Source organism: Saccoglossus kowalevskii, chromosome 10, assembly GCF_978046115.1.
Source record: "Saccoglossus kowalevskii chromosome 10, keSacKowa6.1, whole genome shotgun sequence".
Classification (NCBI taxonomy): Eukaryota; Metazoa; Hemichordata; class Enteropneusta; family Harrimaniidae; genus Saccoglossus; species Saccoglossus kowalevskii.
In genome coordinates, this window is record NC_140650.1 from 18,119,157 (window position 1) to 18,139,981 (window position 20,825).

The following is a 20,825-nucleotide window of genomic DNA, read 5'->3' on the forward strand; positions in this document are numbered from 1 at the left end:
GTCGCATGTGACACATGTAACTCCAAATAACCTTTAACCTTTTCACCACCAGACTTTCTCACCCAAATTATTCTGCACTTTTTTTCTAATATTCTTCAATATTTCTGGAAATGAACCCTAATTTTGGAGCCAACAGACAAAATTTCAGTCAATTTTCAGTTTTTACTCAAAAAATTCGGTTATTTTTGTCCCAATCTTCTGAAGGAAAGTGTAGACTATAAACAGAACAAATTTGTGAAAAGAGGGAACTGGTGGTGAATAAGTTTAAAACTGATGTGCACAAGAATCAAAGCCATTTTTTTAGGCCTTCGAAAAAAATTGCACGTAGACTAAATAATGTCGATTAGAGTAACAGGTGTTCAGGACTATGTTTACAGTCATGAGTACTCTATATATCAGATACGTCTCATTATAAACACTTGTTACTGTAAAGGGGTTAATTATTCACAGGGTTTTAATTTGGCTTATTTCGCTGACTGGAAAATGCGCTAAATTAAAACCCAGTGAATATGTAAAATTTACCATAGAACACATTATCTAAATGATCAAACCGTGAATTTAAAACCCACTGAATATGCCTGAAATGGTAAATCAGTGAAATTTAAACCCAGTGAAAATTAGTCATTTTACAGTGTATCACTAGACTTTAGAACCAAACATACAATGTAATCCACCAGTGTTAATTATTAATTTACAACTGTCAGTAACACAATATATTATTTACACCAGTCTGCAATGGTCCATTGTTTTCCCATTGTCCAAGTCTTACTGCATTTCTACATTGTATTATATGAAGAAAACCTCACACTGATTATTGTGATCATCATGATAACTTAAAAAATCAGTCAATTTGACAACAAAGCCTTAAATATTATTGGAGCATTGAAACTAGCCAGCACTAGATGTCCAATCACCAAATCATAGAAAATTTGATTAACAGGTCAAATACCTTAAGCTGTGCTAAGAATACTTGTGTAAACGCTTAGCACTGGTTAAGAAAAGATTAAATCTACCCGGTAGCCTATTTTTACAACCTGGTCCAGATCCTTACCATGGGTAGTGAAGTGTGTGTGTATGTATGCTTAGCTTGGGTTAAGCACTCCAAACCCAATTGTATTCAAAGTGCATTAGGAAGATTTGCTATTGTATTAACTACTATTAACTGTGTTTATTTGAGTTATTCTGCACTCTATACTTTTTAAATTTGCTTTGATATTGTTTTATAACCGTATACTCTTAAAGGGGAACCTTCCAAGCCCAGGGATTGCACCAGCAAATCATGGGACACTATTGTTTATGTTGTTTACAAAGTTAATCTATCTTTTGTTATCCATTGTAATTTTAATACAGAAAGTAAATTTGTTGTAAGACAACTGGAAGTGCCCCTTTAACAATTTTGAGCATTCTAATGTTCTGCTAACCATTGTTTTCTCCCATGCATGAACACAATTGGGTCTATCTAATATGCAAACATATGCGCTTAAATCTTAGCCCGTACTTCGGGTAGCATGAACACTACTGTAGTGTGGCGGATCCAAACAACTAGACAAAATTACCATAAAAACAAATACAAACATTTTAAACAAATTAGCTTTGGAGTATTTTCCTGGTGATAAAACAATTGGATGAAAATGAAACAAGTGGATTATGTTTACCTGTATATAAAATGTACGACTGATGGTTGACACTTCAAATAAATTATCTCTCAGTAGGGTATCCCTGTGAAGATAGAATTATGACAATAAAACATTCTATTTTATAAATTTTATATTGAGCTGATTTGAACCATTACATATCAGAGTTTTTCCACTGTTTAAGTTTGTCTGCAATAAAAATCAAAACTGTCAATTATAAATCGATATCAATTAAAACTCGAGAGCAGGAGAACATGGTGTAAATACATAGCTGTAATGGTCCTGACACAATGCAGTAGATTGATATAGAAATAGTTGTATCTAACTATATTCAGAATGGTTGGAGCTTGGAACTATACAGCGTTTATAATAACAAGTGAACTGATGGTCAAAATAGCTGCACTGTTTCAGAAAAGCCTTGGGTGTTCCCCTAGTGCACAGAAAGAACTAATTTAATGGATACACATATATCAAGTATCGAAGCAATTGGAATAGCGGTCTTCAAGAAAAAATCACAATAACATTTTTGATCCAAAATGACAAAAATATTTGCTTAAAATAGAGAATTGAAAATATCATCATGAAATGAACAAATCTGACAAAGATCCAGCCAGGGTACCTACATACTTAGTTTCAAAGTAATTGAGTTGGTAGTTTTCAAGAAGTAAAAAATAGTATTTTTTACCAAAAATGGCAAAAATTTCTGCCAAAAATAAAGAATTGATGATATCGACACAAAATTCCCAAATCTGACAGAGGTACATCCAAGGTACCTACATACCAAGTATCAAAGCAATTGTGCTGGTAGTTTTCATCCAGAAGATAGAAATGTAATTGTTTACTAACGGACAGTCACCTATATGAACAGCTAGCTTCACTCTGTCATGACAGCCGAGCTAACAAAGGGAATGTAGCCAACAATTTTTCTAAACATCATCAAGTAATGGACCGATCCACATTGTATTGCTATAGTTCGATGTAATAATATAACTAGCGTACGGTGGAATGTATGAATGAAAGTCAGAAAATTGCCAATAATAGACATTCTTGCATCAAAATAGCATTTGGTATGAAGAAAGCACACATTATACAATAGGAGTTTTCCATACCCTAATGTTGACTCTTTACAATCTAACATATCTCTGATTGCTATCGTCCTTATCGCATCTTTATCCTGCAAACAAATTAACAAACAACAAATGATATACAGTAGAATACTTTATTTTCGCTTGGAATTGATTATATATATTTTTTTTTATATATTTTACTTTCAACTTGTCAAAAATCAGTGAAAATAAATTCCATACAAAACACCCTAATGTCTTTTCAGCAACAATTAATTCAAGCTAAAATAAAGAATTTTACAGTAATGCAATAACAAGAATAACAAATACTGCAATTATGGTTTCAATTAACAATCTTTTCTTCAGCATGATGAGAACATATAAAACATTACTTACATTTTCATTTTTATAATAAGAGAACCCATGATCATCCAAAATAAAAAATCTTCTTTTCCAGTTTTTCATCTAATAGAAACATAAAGTAGAGGTAGTAGGTAAAAAGAGGTATAATCATAGGTAGAAAGTCAAGCATTGTTCTGGGAGGCATAGGTGAAGAAGCATGGGCCTTGTGGCTCTCAACATTCAACAATTATTGCAGGTCCTAACCATGGATCCTATGGCTTCTCTGTTTTTTTGACAATTTTGACTTTGAAGTGCACTACCAAAATTATTTATATATACTGAAATTACTGCCATGATGGTTCAGCCAGTAACTAAACTTAGTTACTTACAATAAGGCTTTCATAGACAATTTACAATGCTTTATTGCCTCCCAGTAATTGGGTAAATATACCGGTAAGAAAAAGGGAATATTCATTTTTTTGTTTCAATTCAATACATGCCATGAAAGATCATCTGTTATACTTTTTTTTTTAATTGATGTTAACACACATTTCCAAGCAGTGTCATGAAATTTGCAAAAAATAAAGAAAAAAGTTGAAAAACATTTTTGTGTTTTTTACAATCATTGCAAATAATCATGTACACAATAATTTATGATCTTTACGGATTTAGATCACAGTGTAGATTTTCAACTCTACATTTGTACTAAAACTTGGGTAAGTTAGCTACTAGGTTTCTAGGTTTGAGAGCCAAAATAATGATTTCAATATTTATAACATTTAATATGATCACTACAGCGATGAAACTTCCCACGATTATCTCAACTCAGAATTAAAAGGAAACCTACAGATGGAGAAGTAATGGTAACAGTGTTCTATGTTTCCCACGAATAAACTTAATCAAACTACATATTACATGTTATATTTCTAAATATTTCTGTGCTTATGAAACAAATCCAGGAAAGGGAAGTGTAACCAAGGCTACAGACCATTACACTGCCCTTCTTCTAAATATAGTACAGTGTCGGTATTTTAACAAACTACCGAGATGCCATTATTAGATAGCATTATTTGGATAGATCCAATTGTGTTCATGCACAGGAGGAAACAGTGGTCAGCATGGGCTAAAATATTCCAAAACAAAAATCTTCAGTCATTTTAACTATGATTACTCGGAGCAGTAACTAGTAAGGTATACATGTATGCTTCTTAAATAATACTGAAACAAATTCAGAAAGGGCAGATTGCAGAATAACAGAAAGCAGCAGAGCATCTCATCATCAGTTATTTTTAACAATGTGCTTGCATTGAATGTCATGTTGGAAATGGCATACAAAGAAGAATAGTATAATAGTAAATCTTCCAAATGAACATTGAATAAAATTGCATTTTAGGCACTTAGCCCAAGCTATGCACACTTTGTTAGCCTGTCGGTCGTCATACCCTCGTCATTTTTCAGTTGAAAAAGTGATTCGCTCAAGGAAGGCACTTTTGATTTGACAAAGTCCATCAAACCGTTATGATCAAGTTTTCCGTCAGTGTATCTCTGATGTACTCTCCCAGCTCGGTACAAAATCTGAACTTGATACATAATGCACCAGTAATGTAAAAACAACCTTTAGTTTGACCAAAAACTGTCGTGAAACTGCAGTGTCTCCAATGCTAAAAAACTTTACTTTTAGCCTTCCCGCCAACGAAGAGTTCATTAAGACCTGGGGTTTAATACTCAACACTTTTAATTACTTTTGTAAGTTGCGCTTTGTCGGGTGGACTCAGATGGTTATAACAATTTGAAATAACATTTTGAATGCATATACAACATATAACCTGTTAATATATGGTAAACCAACGTGTTTTGTTTTTTTGAAAACAGCGTTTACACGCATCTAGCAAAATAATGGAATGATCCAAATTGTTGGCGTGCCAATACAACGCTGCCATCAAGTCTAGATTGGAAATGACCCAAGTGTTTTGAAAAGTTCCAAGATATATTTGCTAAATGACTGTCCGAATAATTCTCAGAACGACTGTAAACTTGGCATGATACTTTTACTGACATAACGATCAAAGGATACGGCTGTCACTTAATAACCACCTTACTTCAATCAGATTATGTCAGTTACATTCATGGATTTATATCCATAGGACAATATAGGGTGGGTTCCAATTAACAGTATAACTAGTAACAGCTATGGCATGGGAATTTACATTTGGGGCTGTCCTCTGAAAATAATGACCTTGTGAAATATGGGTCATGCAAGATATGTTACTGATATTAGTCAGTCAAACATTAGTCCAAATAATTCAGAGAGAATTAATCACATTATTTTCAAGTCATAACAAATAATGATATGGCAGATTTTCTGGAATGTTTCATACCATGGTTACCTAGGTGAAGGGGAACAGTGGACATGATACAATGGAAAGATTGCAACACAACTCTCCTGCTCTCAGTGACCATACTACACCATAAAGTACACTTTTAACAATGCGTGTATTTTAACAGCAAGATTTGTTTTTATCAGTGAACTTGACATATCTCCATGTGGTAAGTATGATATGACAACAAAAAGTATTCATAATACCACTAGGAACATGAAATATCTACAGATATTATTTCAATAGCTTATTGGGGGAATCTACTCATAAACTGTTAAACTGACATGCGGTATGGCTGAGAAAAAAAATATCTCTGTTTCTCGTTTCTGCACACATCATTTTGAACTATGCGCCTTGAATGTTTTTTTTTCTTCTAAAGCATTCCAAAATGCGCTTGTACTTGCACTTGCACTTGTCTCAAATTTCACCCATTTTAGCTCAGTATTCAAAAAAAAAAAAATCGCCTCATTTTTTTTTCCTGGCCTATTATGGTCATGACATGCAGGAGACACAGTTTAGAGTATATATGATTTAAGTAATATCTAGAATGGGTCAGTAATAATATTTGTTGGAAAGGTGTGCATGAGTGGATCAGGGCTTTTTAATAAATATTTTTGTTTATTTTCAGCAAAATCTATAACTTTAAACTTTTTTTTCCAATGCAATGCAATTATATTTACATTGTATGTGTGTTGAGTAGTTCTCTCTCAGATTTTTACATTTAATGTCAGTGTTCCTGTTTTTTTTATTTGCAACAACCTTTTATTTATTTTTAGTCAAAACTTCTGTTTTATAATCACAAAATCTGGTAAATATTTTTAATGTCACCGCCATATTGTTCCGAACACCCAAAATGACAACATCTTAAGAGACGCATGACAAGTCAGCAATTTAGCTGAGTAAATCAATGTTATTGTTTTGGAGTTTGAAGCAACATAGCTTTGATGACAATGTCCAACTGCAGGTAAGATTGGAACGAGGAAAGTATTATATGTACTGCGATAGAACAACTGGATAGGTGTTACTGTAATAAGATTAATGATCTTACCACAGCTCCTTGTTTGACACAGAATCCTTGCTTGATAGGCATACATCCAGATCGTCGCCTGTGTAGATTTGATGGAGAGGACAATCTAGCTGGCAGTGTGTTGGTGTGACCAGTGCCATCACTACTATCACTATCACTGTCACCAGTCTGAAATAAAATAACCAGATATTCGTCAATTAATCTTACAATCATTGCCACTAATGTGGAGCTATAAACATTGCATTCATGTCAATCTTTAAATTATTTTCCATAATTCTTCCAATTAATTTTTATGAAAAGTAGATATATCATTGAAAGAAAACATTTTAAATATAGTTTTTGAATGGTACATAAACTGCTTTCATCATGAGAACATAATTATAGAATGATATGAAGATACTAGTACATGTAAAATTAAAATTATATTCATTTGTTGTTATGGTATTTATTACAAGTCATCGTGCACATGAACGGCAAAGAAGATTCAAAAAACAATTATTTTCATGTCAATGTAGCATTGCAAGAAAATAGCGGTTGCAGCAACAACGACAGTTTCATTCTTTACTACAGCATCCGACCATATACTAGTATATCTGCATTTCCTGTCATTGTCATTTCATACTAGTTATGAATCAGCTTATGTTCTCTTAAATTTACTACCGAGGACCGAGTTTCAGTCCCGAGATCGAGTTTTTTCGGCATGTGCCGACTCGGTCCCGACTATTCACACACAAATATCGTCATGTGCCGACTCGGTCCTGTGTCTTGACACGTGCCAAGATCTTTAACATGAACGCCACTATAGTAATAAAACTGAGTCACACTATAAAGGTGCAAGTACTGGTACTTGTATTTTTTGTCAATGAGGAGAGAATTCATAGTTTTATTGTAATAATCAGGTGGTCAACTACAATGTAATAGAGGGAAAGCAACTAATATATGATATATAAATATGAATATTGTCATATTGAATATAAATTTATAAACATGAGACAATATAGGGAGAGTTCCAATCACCATATTTACCCTATTAAATGCAAATCTCCAATAGAAGTGCATCAAAATTATAAATTGTGTTTATTTTGTGCTGTAATGGTAAAATATGAATTATTGTGGTCACAGACACACCTCTGAAATGTAACAGTGTAATTTTTTGGGACCATCGTTGCTTTAATAATAGTGACCTTGTAGATATGCGTCCGACTGTACTAGAACACAGCAAGAGATTGCACTGATGCAACCACATGACAAACATTTTTGGATGCAAACAGAGAAGTTACACAGACGTATCACTATAAACAGGATATGTATTTATAACACCTTCAGACACAGAAATGAATGTACTAGTAAGTCATTATGCAAATTAGTAGCATATAAACCAAAAACAAACTAATAAATAGTATTTGCATCTACTTTTCATACAAAGTGGAGCTTCATTGTATATTCAGGTTAATAAGGGTGTACAAAGTTTCAAAACTTAAAATATTGAACTAAATTTTTTTCTTATTGACAACTGCTACATTATTTTTTTTTTTTAAATGAGAAATTATCATTGGCATACCCCCTCAAAAGTACCAGGATGTATGACCTTAAAGAGTCATGTATAAGTATATATATATATATATATATATATATATATATATATATATATAAACAAAGCAATAATACTGTCAGATCAATATATGATTTTTCAATTTATTTCCGCATGCTGTCTCCTACACATGTGCTAAAAGTATGACTTCTCTGTTTTCAAAACATCCAACTAATGTACTTACATGAATCGGCGTTCTAACAACTACTCCGCCAATCACCTCGGTTTTATAGCTAATTGTCTTTTCACTATTAGATCTACCCGGTCTGAAGGTGGAATCATCTTGAGACATGGTGCTTGCTGGGGGAACCTTTACAGGAAATGATGAGAGTAAAAAAAAAAACATTGTAAGAGGAGAACAGAGATCCGTTAGTCACATGAACCAGGAAGTAATTATTATTCGAGGCTTTTCCTGTCACAATATTTGAAATAACTTTGATAAAGTTTGCAGTTTGAAGTTTATTTTTACCCATAGTCACCTGGAGCCCAAGTGCGGAGAGCAAGCTGTTGGTGGAGATTAATTTGTGTTTATAATGCAAAGAGATCACTGAGTTTTGCTATGTAGATACAGAATCAAAGAAAGCTTAGAAAGAACTGCCGTGTGCTGAGAGTATTGGAGACACATTAAAATTTAACTCAAAATTTTGCTTTTCAAACAAGAAGCTTCGAATTTTTGTCTGCTATTTGAGATGCATAACATGGAAAAATGGGATTCACATTATCAAAATTTATAATACATACAGAAAATACATTAGATTTTTCATCCACGGTTTTTAGTCTAATTAGTTCCAGACCACCTCTGTGATGAATTCAATTTAAATCTGATTTTTTTAGATATCAGAAATAGGTTAATAAACTAATCATGTCTGTAGATTACCTCAATGAACCAAATGAATTATTATGTAAATTAAGCAATTATTATGCATAGATTTAGGTCTGTACCTATATTGTTTCAGGGTGCACATGTACAAAGTTTCATTATAATGCGATGATTAATCCTAACTAAATTAGTGGAAAGCTGAAAAGTAAATTATTATGCAAATTAGGTAATTATTATAGATGTATATAAACCTAAAACTAATTTGATCATCACATTGTGTTAGAGTAAATATTTACCAGGATTCATTAAATTAAGATAAGTACTGTCACAGTCCATCTATGTACAAAGTTTCATTGAAATGTGATTAGAACCAAAAATTATGATTTCTGCAAATAGGTAATTCATACGATATGATGTTAACCCATAACTGAGCGGGTCTGTGCACTGTTCTGGAGCATCAATGTGCCAAGTTCCATTGAAATGGAATAATTAGTACATGGGATATCAGTGTAAAAGCTGAAAATGGACTAATTATGTAAATTAGGCAATTAATATGCACTGATTTTAACCCAAAACTAATCAGGTCAGTGCATTGTCCTAGAACATCTATGTACCAAGATTTATTGAAATGGAATAATTAGTACTTGCAATATCAGTGTAAAAGCCAAAAATTAACTAATTATGCAAATTAGTTGATTAATATTATCACATTTTTACTTAAAATTAATCAGGTCATTTGATTGTTCTAGAGCATCTATGTACCAAGTTTCATTGAAAAGTAATGAAGACATGGTAACTGCAAAGAATCTAAATAAAGCCCAATAAAATGTTCATGTTTCTGGTTACCACAGATGCCATAGTTTTTTTTTTTCAGAATTTAAAAAAATTTAAAATAATTCATAAATTGTAGAATTGCAGAATATTTCAGTTTCAATAAACAATTTTCACAGAAACACTTTTTTAACCTAAAATAAACCAATAACAGTTATTAATATTTGGATAAAACACGTAGATGTTTGGGATGTACAGGACTGTAAAATAACAATTACATTTGGAAGCCCCTGTGGCTACCATTTTAAAAACTAGTAGCCTATAGTAATTTTTAGTACCATATACCACATTTGTTAGTACCTGTAGTTGAAATCATCAATAGGAATGAATAAAATTGACCAACTTTAAATCTTTATTTAATGAACGATGTCCTGTGTATTGAGTCCTTTAAGGATAAACAAACAGAACAGAATTTTGTTTTGTAAATTTACAGTAGTCTAGTTGGGCCACTAATTTTTAGCAATGGCACATGTAACCCCTCCCCCCCCCAAAAAAAAGAAAAGAGATGGTATTCTGTGCGCCTTGGGCTACCGTTAATTTCAAGCTCTGACAATGTTTTTTTTTTTTAATTTCTTTGTGAACCAAATGGAGGGCTAATCTGCACTGGCTCGGAAGGTTGTAAATGATTAGCTAGTTTGAATTTGCATAACAATACTGACAATGAACATGCATTCAACGCCACAAGTTTTTTTGTTTTTTTAGCCAATCAGAATTCATCTTCCGAGCCAGTGCAGATCAGCCACAAATGGACATACAGTACATTTTTTTATTGCCTCATAAGTGTATAATTGCGAGAAGTCAAAAAAGTGAACTTTAGTGTTTAATAGGTTATTTATCACTGGATTATCCCCTCATCTGATTGACCTTATAGAGGACAGATCAGTAAGTGCTGTAGTAATCTCAGTATGAGTATAGCTATTAATCATATACTGTAAAATACTTTAATCTACAATTAATTTTCACTGAAAAGACATATTGGGTGTTTTGTATGGAATTTATTTTCACTGAATTCTGATGAGTTAAATGTTTTACACCCAGGGAAAAAAAGTATTTTTGCTTGAATTATATTTTTCACTGATTCACACCCTAAAAATAGCGAAAATATACTGCAAGTGAACATACATGTACTTTACAGTACTGTAAACAACATGTAAAGGGAGATAAATCATGCGTTTCAGTCTATCAAATTAGTTTTGTTATAGGGAATTATACACTGTTCATCCACAATCATTATAAATTTCTTACATTTAAAACCATGTAGAAGTAATGATTACTTTATAATAACCGCTTCACAACCAACCAGATACCCCTTGATGATCAATCAACCGCATATTTGTCCTCAGCAATTTTCGCTTTCGCCAAAACAGTAAGCTAAAGTGCTTACAGATTATGATTTGCAAAAATTATTTTGTCGAAAGTTCATATAATGACATGTTAAATTTTTAAAATTGAAAACAATACTGACAATTTATAGAATTGTGCATCAATATTTATGCGAGAAACCCTGGACTTAATTATAAAAGCTGCATTCACACTTCGCAAATATGTGAGGTACCATAATTCAACCGATAAATTATGTATATACCATAAAATGTTGAGATGGCGGTTGGGTAATGAGAAACTAACTGCTGACTATAAATTTGAGTGAACCTCTTAAATTAAGGGTAAATAGTCGCTGGGTGAGTTAGTTGGCTTGAATTATACATATGTTGTAGGCTAGGTAGGTAATTTTGTCTAAGGGTTGAGTACATACGAAATGAAATGTGTTGATAAAACAAGATAGGATATCTACTTTTTATATTTCATATTTTTTAGCAAAAGAAATATCAATTTTTTACAGTCTGTTTCACATGTTCGCAAAGTGGGAAACTTAAATGACTGCAATTTTACATGAAAAGCATGAAATCACAGACAATTTTCAATACTTACAATAATTTTACAGGAGTCATTTAATTTATCTATCCATTCCATCATGTCTTGTGCATCATTGGCTTGCAAATAGTACCTTCTATCACATCCATTTATCACTGTCAAATAAACAAAATATTAAAACCAACTCAACTTACAAAATCATAATCAGAGAGTGATATTACCTGGTACTTGGCATCTGCCATATGAGTCCCAAACTGATTTGAATTCTTTGAGTGCCTAATATTTTTTTTTTCCAACCAAAAATTCTGTGCAAATATTTTTATATTTTGTGAAATTTTATCATTATTTTGGTTCATGCAGAGAGTGTCAGATATTGCTTTTAGGTTTTGGCCAAAAATTTCAAATGTCCATGATGCCAAAACTATGGGCAAGGGGTCTTTTTATAATGGTGCTTACTATCGGTAGGTGGTCCTTATATACAGGTGATTACTATGGGTAGGTGGTCCATATATAGAGGTGGCTGCTATGGGTAGGTGGTCCATATATAGAGGTGGTTTATGGGTAGGTGGTCCTTATATAGAGGTGGTTTATGGGTAGGTGGTCCTTATATAGAGGTGGCTGCTATGGGTAGGTGGTCCATATATAGAGGTGGTTTATGGGTAGGTGGTCCTTATATAGAGGTGGTTTATGGGTAGGTGGTCCTTATATAGAGGTGGCTGCTATGGGTAGGTGGTCCTTATATAGAGGTGGTTGCTATTGGTAGATGGTCCTTATATAGAGGTGGCTGCTATGGGTAGGTGGTCTTTATATAGAGGTGGTTTATGGGTAGGTCGTCCTTATATAGAGGTGGTTTATGGGTAGGTGTTCCTTATATAGAGGTGGCTGCTATGGGTAGGTGGTCCTTATATAGAGGTGGTTGCTATTGGTAGATGGTCCTTATATAGAGGTGATTACTATGTGTAGGTGGTCCTTATATAGAGGTGGTTTATGGGTAGGTGGTCCTTATATAGAGGTGGTTGCTATTGGTAGATGGTCCTTATATAAAGGTGGTTACTATTGGTAGGTGGTCCTTATATAGAGGTGATTACTATGTGTAGGTGGTCCATATATAGAGGTGGTTTATGGGTAGGTGGTCCTTATATGGAGGTGGTTACTATTGGTAGGTGGTCCTTATATAGAGGTGGTTACTATTGGTAGGTGGTCCTTATATAGAGGTGGCTGCTATGGGTAGGTGGTCCTTATAAAGAGGTGGTTACTATGGGTAGGTGGTCCTTATATGAAGGTGATTACTATTGGTAGGTGGTCCTTATATAGAGGTGGTTACTATGGGTAGGTGGTTCTTATATAAAGGTGGTTACTATGGGTAGGTGGTCCTTATATAAAGGTGGCTGCTATGGGTAGGTGGTCCTTATATAAAGGTGGTTATTATTGGTAGGTGGTCCTTATATAAAGGTGATTACTATTGTTAGGTGGTCCTTATATAGAGGTGGTTACTATGGGTAGGTGGTCCTTATATAAAGGTGGTTACTATTGGTAGGTGGTCCTTATATAGAGGTGGTTACTATGGGTAGGTGGTCCTTATATAAAGGTGATTATTATTGGTAGGTGGTCCTTATATAGAGGTGGCTGCTATGGGTAGGTGGTCCTTATATAAAGGTGGTTATTATTGGTAGGTGGTCCTTATATAAAGGTGATTACTGTGGGTAGGTGGTCCTTATATAAAGGTGATTACTATTGGTAGGTGGTCCTTATATAGAGGTGGTTACTATGGGTAGGTGGTCCTTATATAGAGGTGGCTGCTATGGGTAGGTGGTCCTTATATAGAGGTGGTTACTATGGGTAGGTGGTCCTTATATAGAGGTGGCTGCTATGGGTAGGTGGTCCTTATATAAAGGTGGTTATTATTGGTAGGTGGTCCTTATATAAAGGTGATTACTGTGGGTAGGTGGTCCTAATATAGAGGTGGTTATTATTGGTAGGTGGTCCTTATATAGAGGTGGTTACTATGGGTAGGTGGTCCCTTATATAGAGGTGGCTGCTATGGGTAGGTGGTCCTTATATAAAGGTGGTTATTATTGGTAGGTGGTCCTTATATAAAGGTGATTACTATGGGTAGGTGGTCCTTATATAGAGGTGGTTACTATGGGTAGGTGGTCCTAATATAGAGGTGGTTATTATTGGTAGGTGGTCCTTATATAGAGGTGGCTGCTATGGGTAGGTGGTCTTTTGTTATGTTCCAGTTTTAAATATGTACATGCTACAAGGTATCAATATTCACACTTCAAAAATCACCTTATTATACTGCTAATACTGCTAAAACTACTAAAGTTAAATTTTAGCAAACGCTAAAGTAACACAACTTCACTCTATTATTTCTATTATTACCATTCTATGTTACCATGTAATAAATATTGAACCTACCAAAGCAATACTCTGCCTTTGGCCTAATTCTACTGGCATCATTCACCTAAGATTAGAAACAGATCTAGATTAGTTAATTACTGCATGAAGGCTTTGTGTAACATCATAACCACGTATCAACTGGATTCAATGCTAAGGCATAAAGCAAAAAAATGTGAAAGCAGCTTTTTCCTTTCTATCACAACTGCACAGTGCCCTCTGTTGATGAATTGATTTAACTTGCAAAATGTGTGTGCCGTTAAAAATCATCACAACTCACAGTAAATCTTTGTGTCATATTGGAGGTATGTACGGGTACCTCAAAAGCATATCTGAGGGTGAGAACGTAGCCGAAGATCAACACGCAGAGATCAGTGTTATGGCTCTGCATGCCCGCACAACTCACCCTCAGATATGCTTTTGAGGTACCCGTAAATAAATACATAATGGCTTAGAGGGCATACTGCATGGAACTCATGAGACCTACATTGCATACCCTTCACATGTATCTTATAAATCCTTGCCTACATGTATACATAATTTAAATATTAATGTATTACATCGTACACATCGTTTATATTGTAAACGGGTTTGGGAAATCAATGACAACTAATTTTGTAATTTTATTTTCCGAAAAAAGACATAAAATTCACACCCAATCTGTCACAAGGTGAACTAAAATTGTCATTTGCACACTTTTTCAAGGGGTGCTCGGGTAAGCATTCACCTCCCTAAAACACATGATTTTTGAAGCTGAGTACTTAGGGTGTTAAGTCAGATGAGTAGAGTAATGAAATGAGTATTACCTTGGAGACGTATGTCATATTCAGAGCACCAACAGGTGCTGAACCTTTCGGTAAATTCTACAGGAAATGAAACAAAAATCATGTACATTAAATTAATACTGTTAACATGTTTTCCAATAACAATTATGAAAGAATAAGGCCAAACTTCAAAGGCAATCCGTGTCCAGTGTTTTGATTAACTGTCACAGAGGCATTTATGTAACTTTATTGCATCTACAACGGTCGTTGGAGTGTCTAGGAAAGTGCCTGGGGATGTTGCAAATTCCCTCGGTAATTACCTACCGGGTGCGAGAGTTTGGTGTATGTAAATATTCAGCTGTAAATCTAAACTGAATTTGTTACTGGAGACTGTCAAGAGGATAGCGAAAACACTATGGAGGTTCATTTCTTGCCATGACAGATTGAATGGCAGAAAGTGCCATGATGTTACTCCAGTTATCTTCAATTCTTAAACACTCATGACAACTTACTGCAATCACATCATACCAACCCTACCACCACTAGATCCAAAGAACAACTGAGAACCAATGTATGTTTTGTACAGACATATTCTACAAACTCAAGGTATTTAGTTATAACAAAAGCATGTTAATCTGTCAAATTTTCAGTATGCCAATTACACTACTGTCACATTTCATCCTAAATAAAGTGACACAGTCACCAAACACACTAGAATTCTAAGCATGTTGTGAACATCACATGAAAGGAATTTAAAGGGTGTACATGATCAGAACATGATTATAATGGTTTATTTAATACTTTTATCAACAGATATGAATCAGATGATCAGTAGCTTTTAGTGTTTAAGCAGTACAGTCGTCATGAAGCACATGTTCGAATTTAAACAAGTCATTGAAAATGACACAGTCGGACTCAGTGAGTCCCCGTTAACTTTTTGAAAGTTCTCTTTGTGCTCATCATATTAAAGTGGAGGGGTTGTTGCAAGCATGTCCTTGAAACTTGAGTCCCAAGTGGCATATACAACAGATTGTTTATTTACATCGAATTTGAACATGTGCTGCCTGAGGACCCTCCCGTTTAAGACATAGCAAAGAAAAACATAGATCACAAGTGAAAGCATGTCCAAGTTATCACATTTTAAACAAACAAGATAGCTGCCAGTCGGCCATATTTTATCAAATTGCAAATTGAATTGACATGTACATGTATCCATTTATGACATGCTAAATATCAATGAAAATGATACATGGGGGACAGAGATATAGTAATATAGCCAAAAATAAAAACAGCCGTTATTCTGCCATCTTTGATCTGATTATGAAACAAAGCGACATGTATCATGTATGTGCCAAATACGAATGAAAATGGTACATAAATCTTGGAAATATAGTAGTAAGGCCAAAAAGTCAGATGGCTGTCAATCCGCCATTCTTGATCCGATTTTGAAACAAATTGTAATGGACATGTATCCTAACATGTATAAGGTATGTGCCAAATTTGAATGAAAACTGACTAAGCATGTCCAAGATACCACATTTAAAAAAAAAAAACAAGATGCCTGCCAGTCGGCCATCTTTGATCCAATTGCGAAAGAAATTGTCATGGACATAAATCCTAACATGTATAATCTATGTACCAAGTTTGAATGAAAACTGACAAAGCATGACCATAATACAACATTTTCAAAAAACAAGATGGCTGCCAGTTGGCCATTTTGAATCAAATCGCTAAACCACTACATATGCATATGTCCAACATAAAGTACTAGGCACATGCAAAGAATGAACAGAATTGGTCCAAAGGATTCTGAAATATGATATATGACAGATGCCTGGAGACCGAATTATCCCCGTTTTCGGACAATGCATTGTATACAATGCTATGGTCCCATATCGAACATGACATGACTGTAGAAAAAAATAAATAAAAATATTATTTTTTGAGCCAATGTTTGTCAATTTAAGTGGGATCATTAGCCAGTGTGACTTGCATTAGATCTTATCCTTGTACACACATTACAATTATGATGTATATGGAACTGGTTGCTACGTCTTTTTTTCTGTCCTGAATTATCACATTTATTAACATTCAACAGTGTGTAGAATGTGCCTCTCCCACAAAACAGGATAGGTGACGTAATAAAGTTTTGAAACTCATCAATACAGTGAATTTCATAAAGGCATGAATATTTGTTTTTTTATTAACACATCACTTGATTGACATCTTGTATCTGATCAGCAAACGAGTATTGCACATATTGAGAATTATTGCTCTGGAACAGCATTAATTAAAACCAAATGGCCACTAGTCAGCCATTTTGAATACATCTATATATCTATAACATGATGTATAACGAATATATAAAATTTGAACAAATCAGTCAAAGCATATCAGAGATATGACTCTAGAAGTGCATTCCTTGAAACAAAACGACCGCCAGTCAGCCATTTTGAATCTGATCTGAAAAATAAAATAAAGTGCATCAGGAACCCATAATCTGTAATGTATGTACTACGTTTGAACAAAATCCGTCCATAATTTATTTTTAGCACAAAAATGGCTGCTATTTGGCCATTTTGAATCAGATCGTCAAATATATAATATATAAAATATATAAAATTTGAACATAATGAGTCAAAGCATGGCAGAGATATAGCACTAGAACTGCATTCATTAAAACAAAATGGCCACCAGTCAGCCATTTTAAATCTGATCTAAAAAATAAAATGACGTGCATCAAGTTCCCATAATGTCCAACGTATGTACCAAGTTTGAACAAAATCCATCAATAAATGCTTGATTCATTCGGCCATCTTGAATCAGATGGTGAAACAAATTGATGTGTTATATGTATAATATTATGTATGATGTAAGTGTGAAGTTGATTGGTCCAGGCATGTCCAAAGTACAGGTTCGAACGCATGCATGGACGCACAATGGTCAATCCATAATTCCCCGTTTTCGGACTGCGCCCGAACAGGGACACAAAATGTGACAAAATGATGAAACGTACCAGCGGGTTGTCCATGTAGTAGAACAACTGTGACGTTCTTGGTTCAAGCATGAAGTAACGTCGGAAAAACTTCCCGCTATTTTCATTTTCTTCTATATCCAAGTAGCCACAAACTCTATTCTGTCGATCTGTATAAGGCATAGCTATCGAATGCTTGAATTTTATTTAAATCTGGGGAAAAAATAAGAACATCAACAACTATTACTTGTAATATCAAAGAATTTCATGAAAAATTACTGTAAACTTAGGCAAGGGTTTTTCGAACCCACCTAGTCACATAGTTCATACCCACCATAGACTCTGGTCAGTCAAAACGACTATTTTGAACTGTAGGCATTACGGTAATCAGCGATTCTGCCAGTGACAAAGAGATAGAATCCAGGTCAGGGGAAGCCCCATGACCTCAAGATTCTTTTATCCCTTACGTCACGAACCCACGTGACCGAGGCCACCTGGCAGCGCCACAGGTAGCCGTCCATCACTCTGGTTCCTTTCTCTCCGCCTCGAGGACTTAGACCAACGCGACGGAAAGAGTGGGGAGGTTGGGGGGGACCCGGAGTCTATGGTGGGTATGAACTATGTGAATAGGCAGGTTTGAATAACCCTTGCCTAAATTCACTCCGTTCAATTACCCACCATAGACTCCGGTCAGTCAAAATTACTATTTTGAACTGTAGGCAGAGTCAGACACCGATAGGTGGCGGGTTTTTCCGAGCAAACAGAAAAAAAAGGAAGAAAGTCTTTTCCCAGTCCGGGATGAAAACAAACTCAATACCCTAGTTAAGACCCAAAAAAAGGGTGGTGTCTTACCTTGCCTGTGCTGTCCCCGGAGCAAGGAGCCAAAATGCTGCTACGGTAACAGGGTTCGGTGTGCCCGAGAAAGCTAGACCCCAACCAAATTCTGGGGGGTAGTAAGCTTTCGAAGTAAAGACCGAAACAGTTCTGCATGAGGGCATAGGCCTTAAAGCGGGACCTGAGAGCTCCCAGGGGAGTGCTGATGGTAGAGAAATTTGTCCGCATAAAATGCCGGACTGATTATTGCCTATGCGCAGGGACCCTAGCGGTTGTTCGGACTGGGTCAGCAAACCAAGACTGACCCGCTACAACGGGACTCAACCTAGAGAGACCCTTATCAATGGATTCGGTGTCTCCTAGATGGTAGTTGATAAAGACGTTCTGCGTTCTCCAGAAGCCTGCCCTCCATGTGTGCTTGAGGGAAGGCGCCTGACGCTAGCACTAGCGAGTTAGCCATCGCACAGACCTCATGCGCTCGTACTTGGTGTCTCTGCGAGCTCCGTGTCGAAGAATATAAAGTATTAGACCTCTAATACAGTCGCAGTAAACCACCTGGTTATGGTAGTTGGGGAGGCCGGCCTATCCTGCCTGCCTGGGCCATAACACAAAGATGTGTGTCTGGCACCTGGTTCCAAATCCTAGTACGGTTTGGTGGCAACTCCATGCTCGAACCTGGTAGAGAAAGCAATTCCTCATGACCCTCTGGGCAGACAAAATTTGACAGCCGGGGGATGACGATCGGGTGAGGATCGTGTCCTGGGATTTGGTTCTAGGCAAGAAACTCGATTCGTGTCTTTAGCACAACTTGATTGTCCATAACGACGGTACATCATCCGAGAAGGACAATGCCCCCCAGCTCTGGCCGACGCCTACCTGAGGCGAGGACCGGTAGGAAGACTATTTTCCACGTCAAAAATTTGAGTGGTGCTTGATCGGAGAGGCTCAAAGGGTGGTCTGCTTAGAGCGGACAACACAGCCGACAAGTCCCAGTTGGGCGGTTCCCTTCCCTCTCGTCTGGAAAGCAGTAAATCCTCTCCTAATAATAGGACAATCGGTTAGTCTTATTCCCGTATGTTTGAATGGTGGGGGACAAGGCCGACCTGTAGCCAACGATCGCTGCGTAGGACAAACCCACTACGTCAAACAGGTGGACGAAGGAGCCTGCTACCTGGCCAATAGAGGGATGGTATCGATTAATCTCCCTTCCGCTACACTAACCAGTGTATGCTCGCAGCCTAGAAATGTAGGCTGCATTGGTGGAATCCCTGTTAGCCTAGGCCAGAATGTTGGCAGCCCGCTCAGATAAAGCTTTCGTATGTGTGGGTCTAATGAGAGCCTCTATGCGTGTAAGTGATACCCGCTGGGCTCGTGGCAGTGCGCCGTCTGGTTGGAACAGCAGGTCCGGTAAGTCCGGAAGCACTGCTGGTGTTTCGACTATCGTTTCTGACAGAAGTGGAAACAAGGCCCTGCTTGGCCAATTGGGTGCAACCAATGATAATATGCAGGTGTGCCCCTGTCAAAGTCTTCTCCGGTGCCCGGTGGACTAGCGGGAAGGGAGGAAAGGCGTACACAACTAAGTGGGTTCGCGGGGTAGCAAAGCGACCCTGGCCCAGGCTCCTGGAGTCAGCAGGAGTGTTACATACGTCGGGAGCTTGGTGTTCCGGGGTGCGGCAAACGGTCTAACCTTGGACCGTCCACAGCCAAAACAGCCTGGAGGCTACCCACTGGGGTATCAGCCACTCCGTGTTTTGGAGACGGAGTCGCCCTAAAAGGGCATCGTCAGACTGTCCCTCACCCCTGGAAGGTGGTGTGCGGTTAGCTCCACATTGTATTCCAGGCACCAAAGGAGAATTTTGCTCAGCTAGGACTGACAACAATGGGGAAAGCGTCCCCACCTCCTTCTTGAAGGAGACCACCGCTGCGTTGTCTGTGCGGAGCAGGACTCTGTGGTCTCGAACTATGGGTAGAAAGCGTGATAGTGCTAAGTACACTGCTCTCAGTTCGAGCCGGTTGATATGGTGGTCCCGAAACTTATGCGGGAGTCATATCCTTGGGCTTGTTTGTCCAATAGATGCGCTCCCCAGCCATGGGGGGAGGCATCTGTTACCAGAGTCATACCTGCGGCGAGTGGGTCCAAGGAGGCCCCTCTGCCTGAGGTTGGCCAGTGACGACCACCAGGGCAGGTCTTCCCTCACTTGGTCCGAGATCGAAATCCGCCTATCTAGTTCCCATAGGAGAGCTCGGCGTTATAACAAGCATTATACCGGGCGGCTGCGTAGTGCGGCCTGGGG

General features: G+C 36.7%; 1 protein-coding gene across 2 annotated transcripts in view; it reads right to left on the reverse strand.

Annotated features, from left to right (window-relative positions):
- Positions 1 to 20,825, reverse strand: part of LOC100369063 (pleckstrin homology domain-containing family A member 1-like) — a 37,815-nt gene that overhangs the window by 6,102 nt on the left and 10,888 nt on the right. For both annotated transcript variants that reach the window (XM_085504326.1, XM_002742310.4), the window contains exons 3-11: positions 17,740 to 17,910; positions 14,766 to 14,822; positions 13,981 to 14,026; positions 11,617 to 11,714; positions 8,221 to 8,346; positions 6,467 to 6,613; positions 3,095 to 3,163; positions 2,744 to 2,808; positions 1,656 to 1,719 (exon numbers count right to left, since the gene is read on the reverse strand). In XM_085504326.1, the coding sequence (XP_085360452.1) occupies positions 1,656 to 1,719; positions 2,744 to 2,808; positions 3,095 to 3,163; positions 6,467 to 6,613; positions 8,221 to 8,346; positions 11,617 to 11,714; positions 13,981 to 14,026; positions 14,766 to 14,822; positions 17,740 to 17,880 (813 nt within the window). In that variant the 5' untranslated portion in view covers positions 17,881 to 17,910. The remainder of the gene's footprint in view (positions 1 to 1,655; positions 1,720 to 2,743; positions 2,809 to 3,094; positions 3,164 to 6,466; positions 6,614 to 8,220; positions 8,347 to 11,616; positions 11,715 to 13,980; positions 14,027 to 14,765; positions 14,823 to 17,739; positions 17,911 to 20,825) is intronic.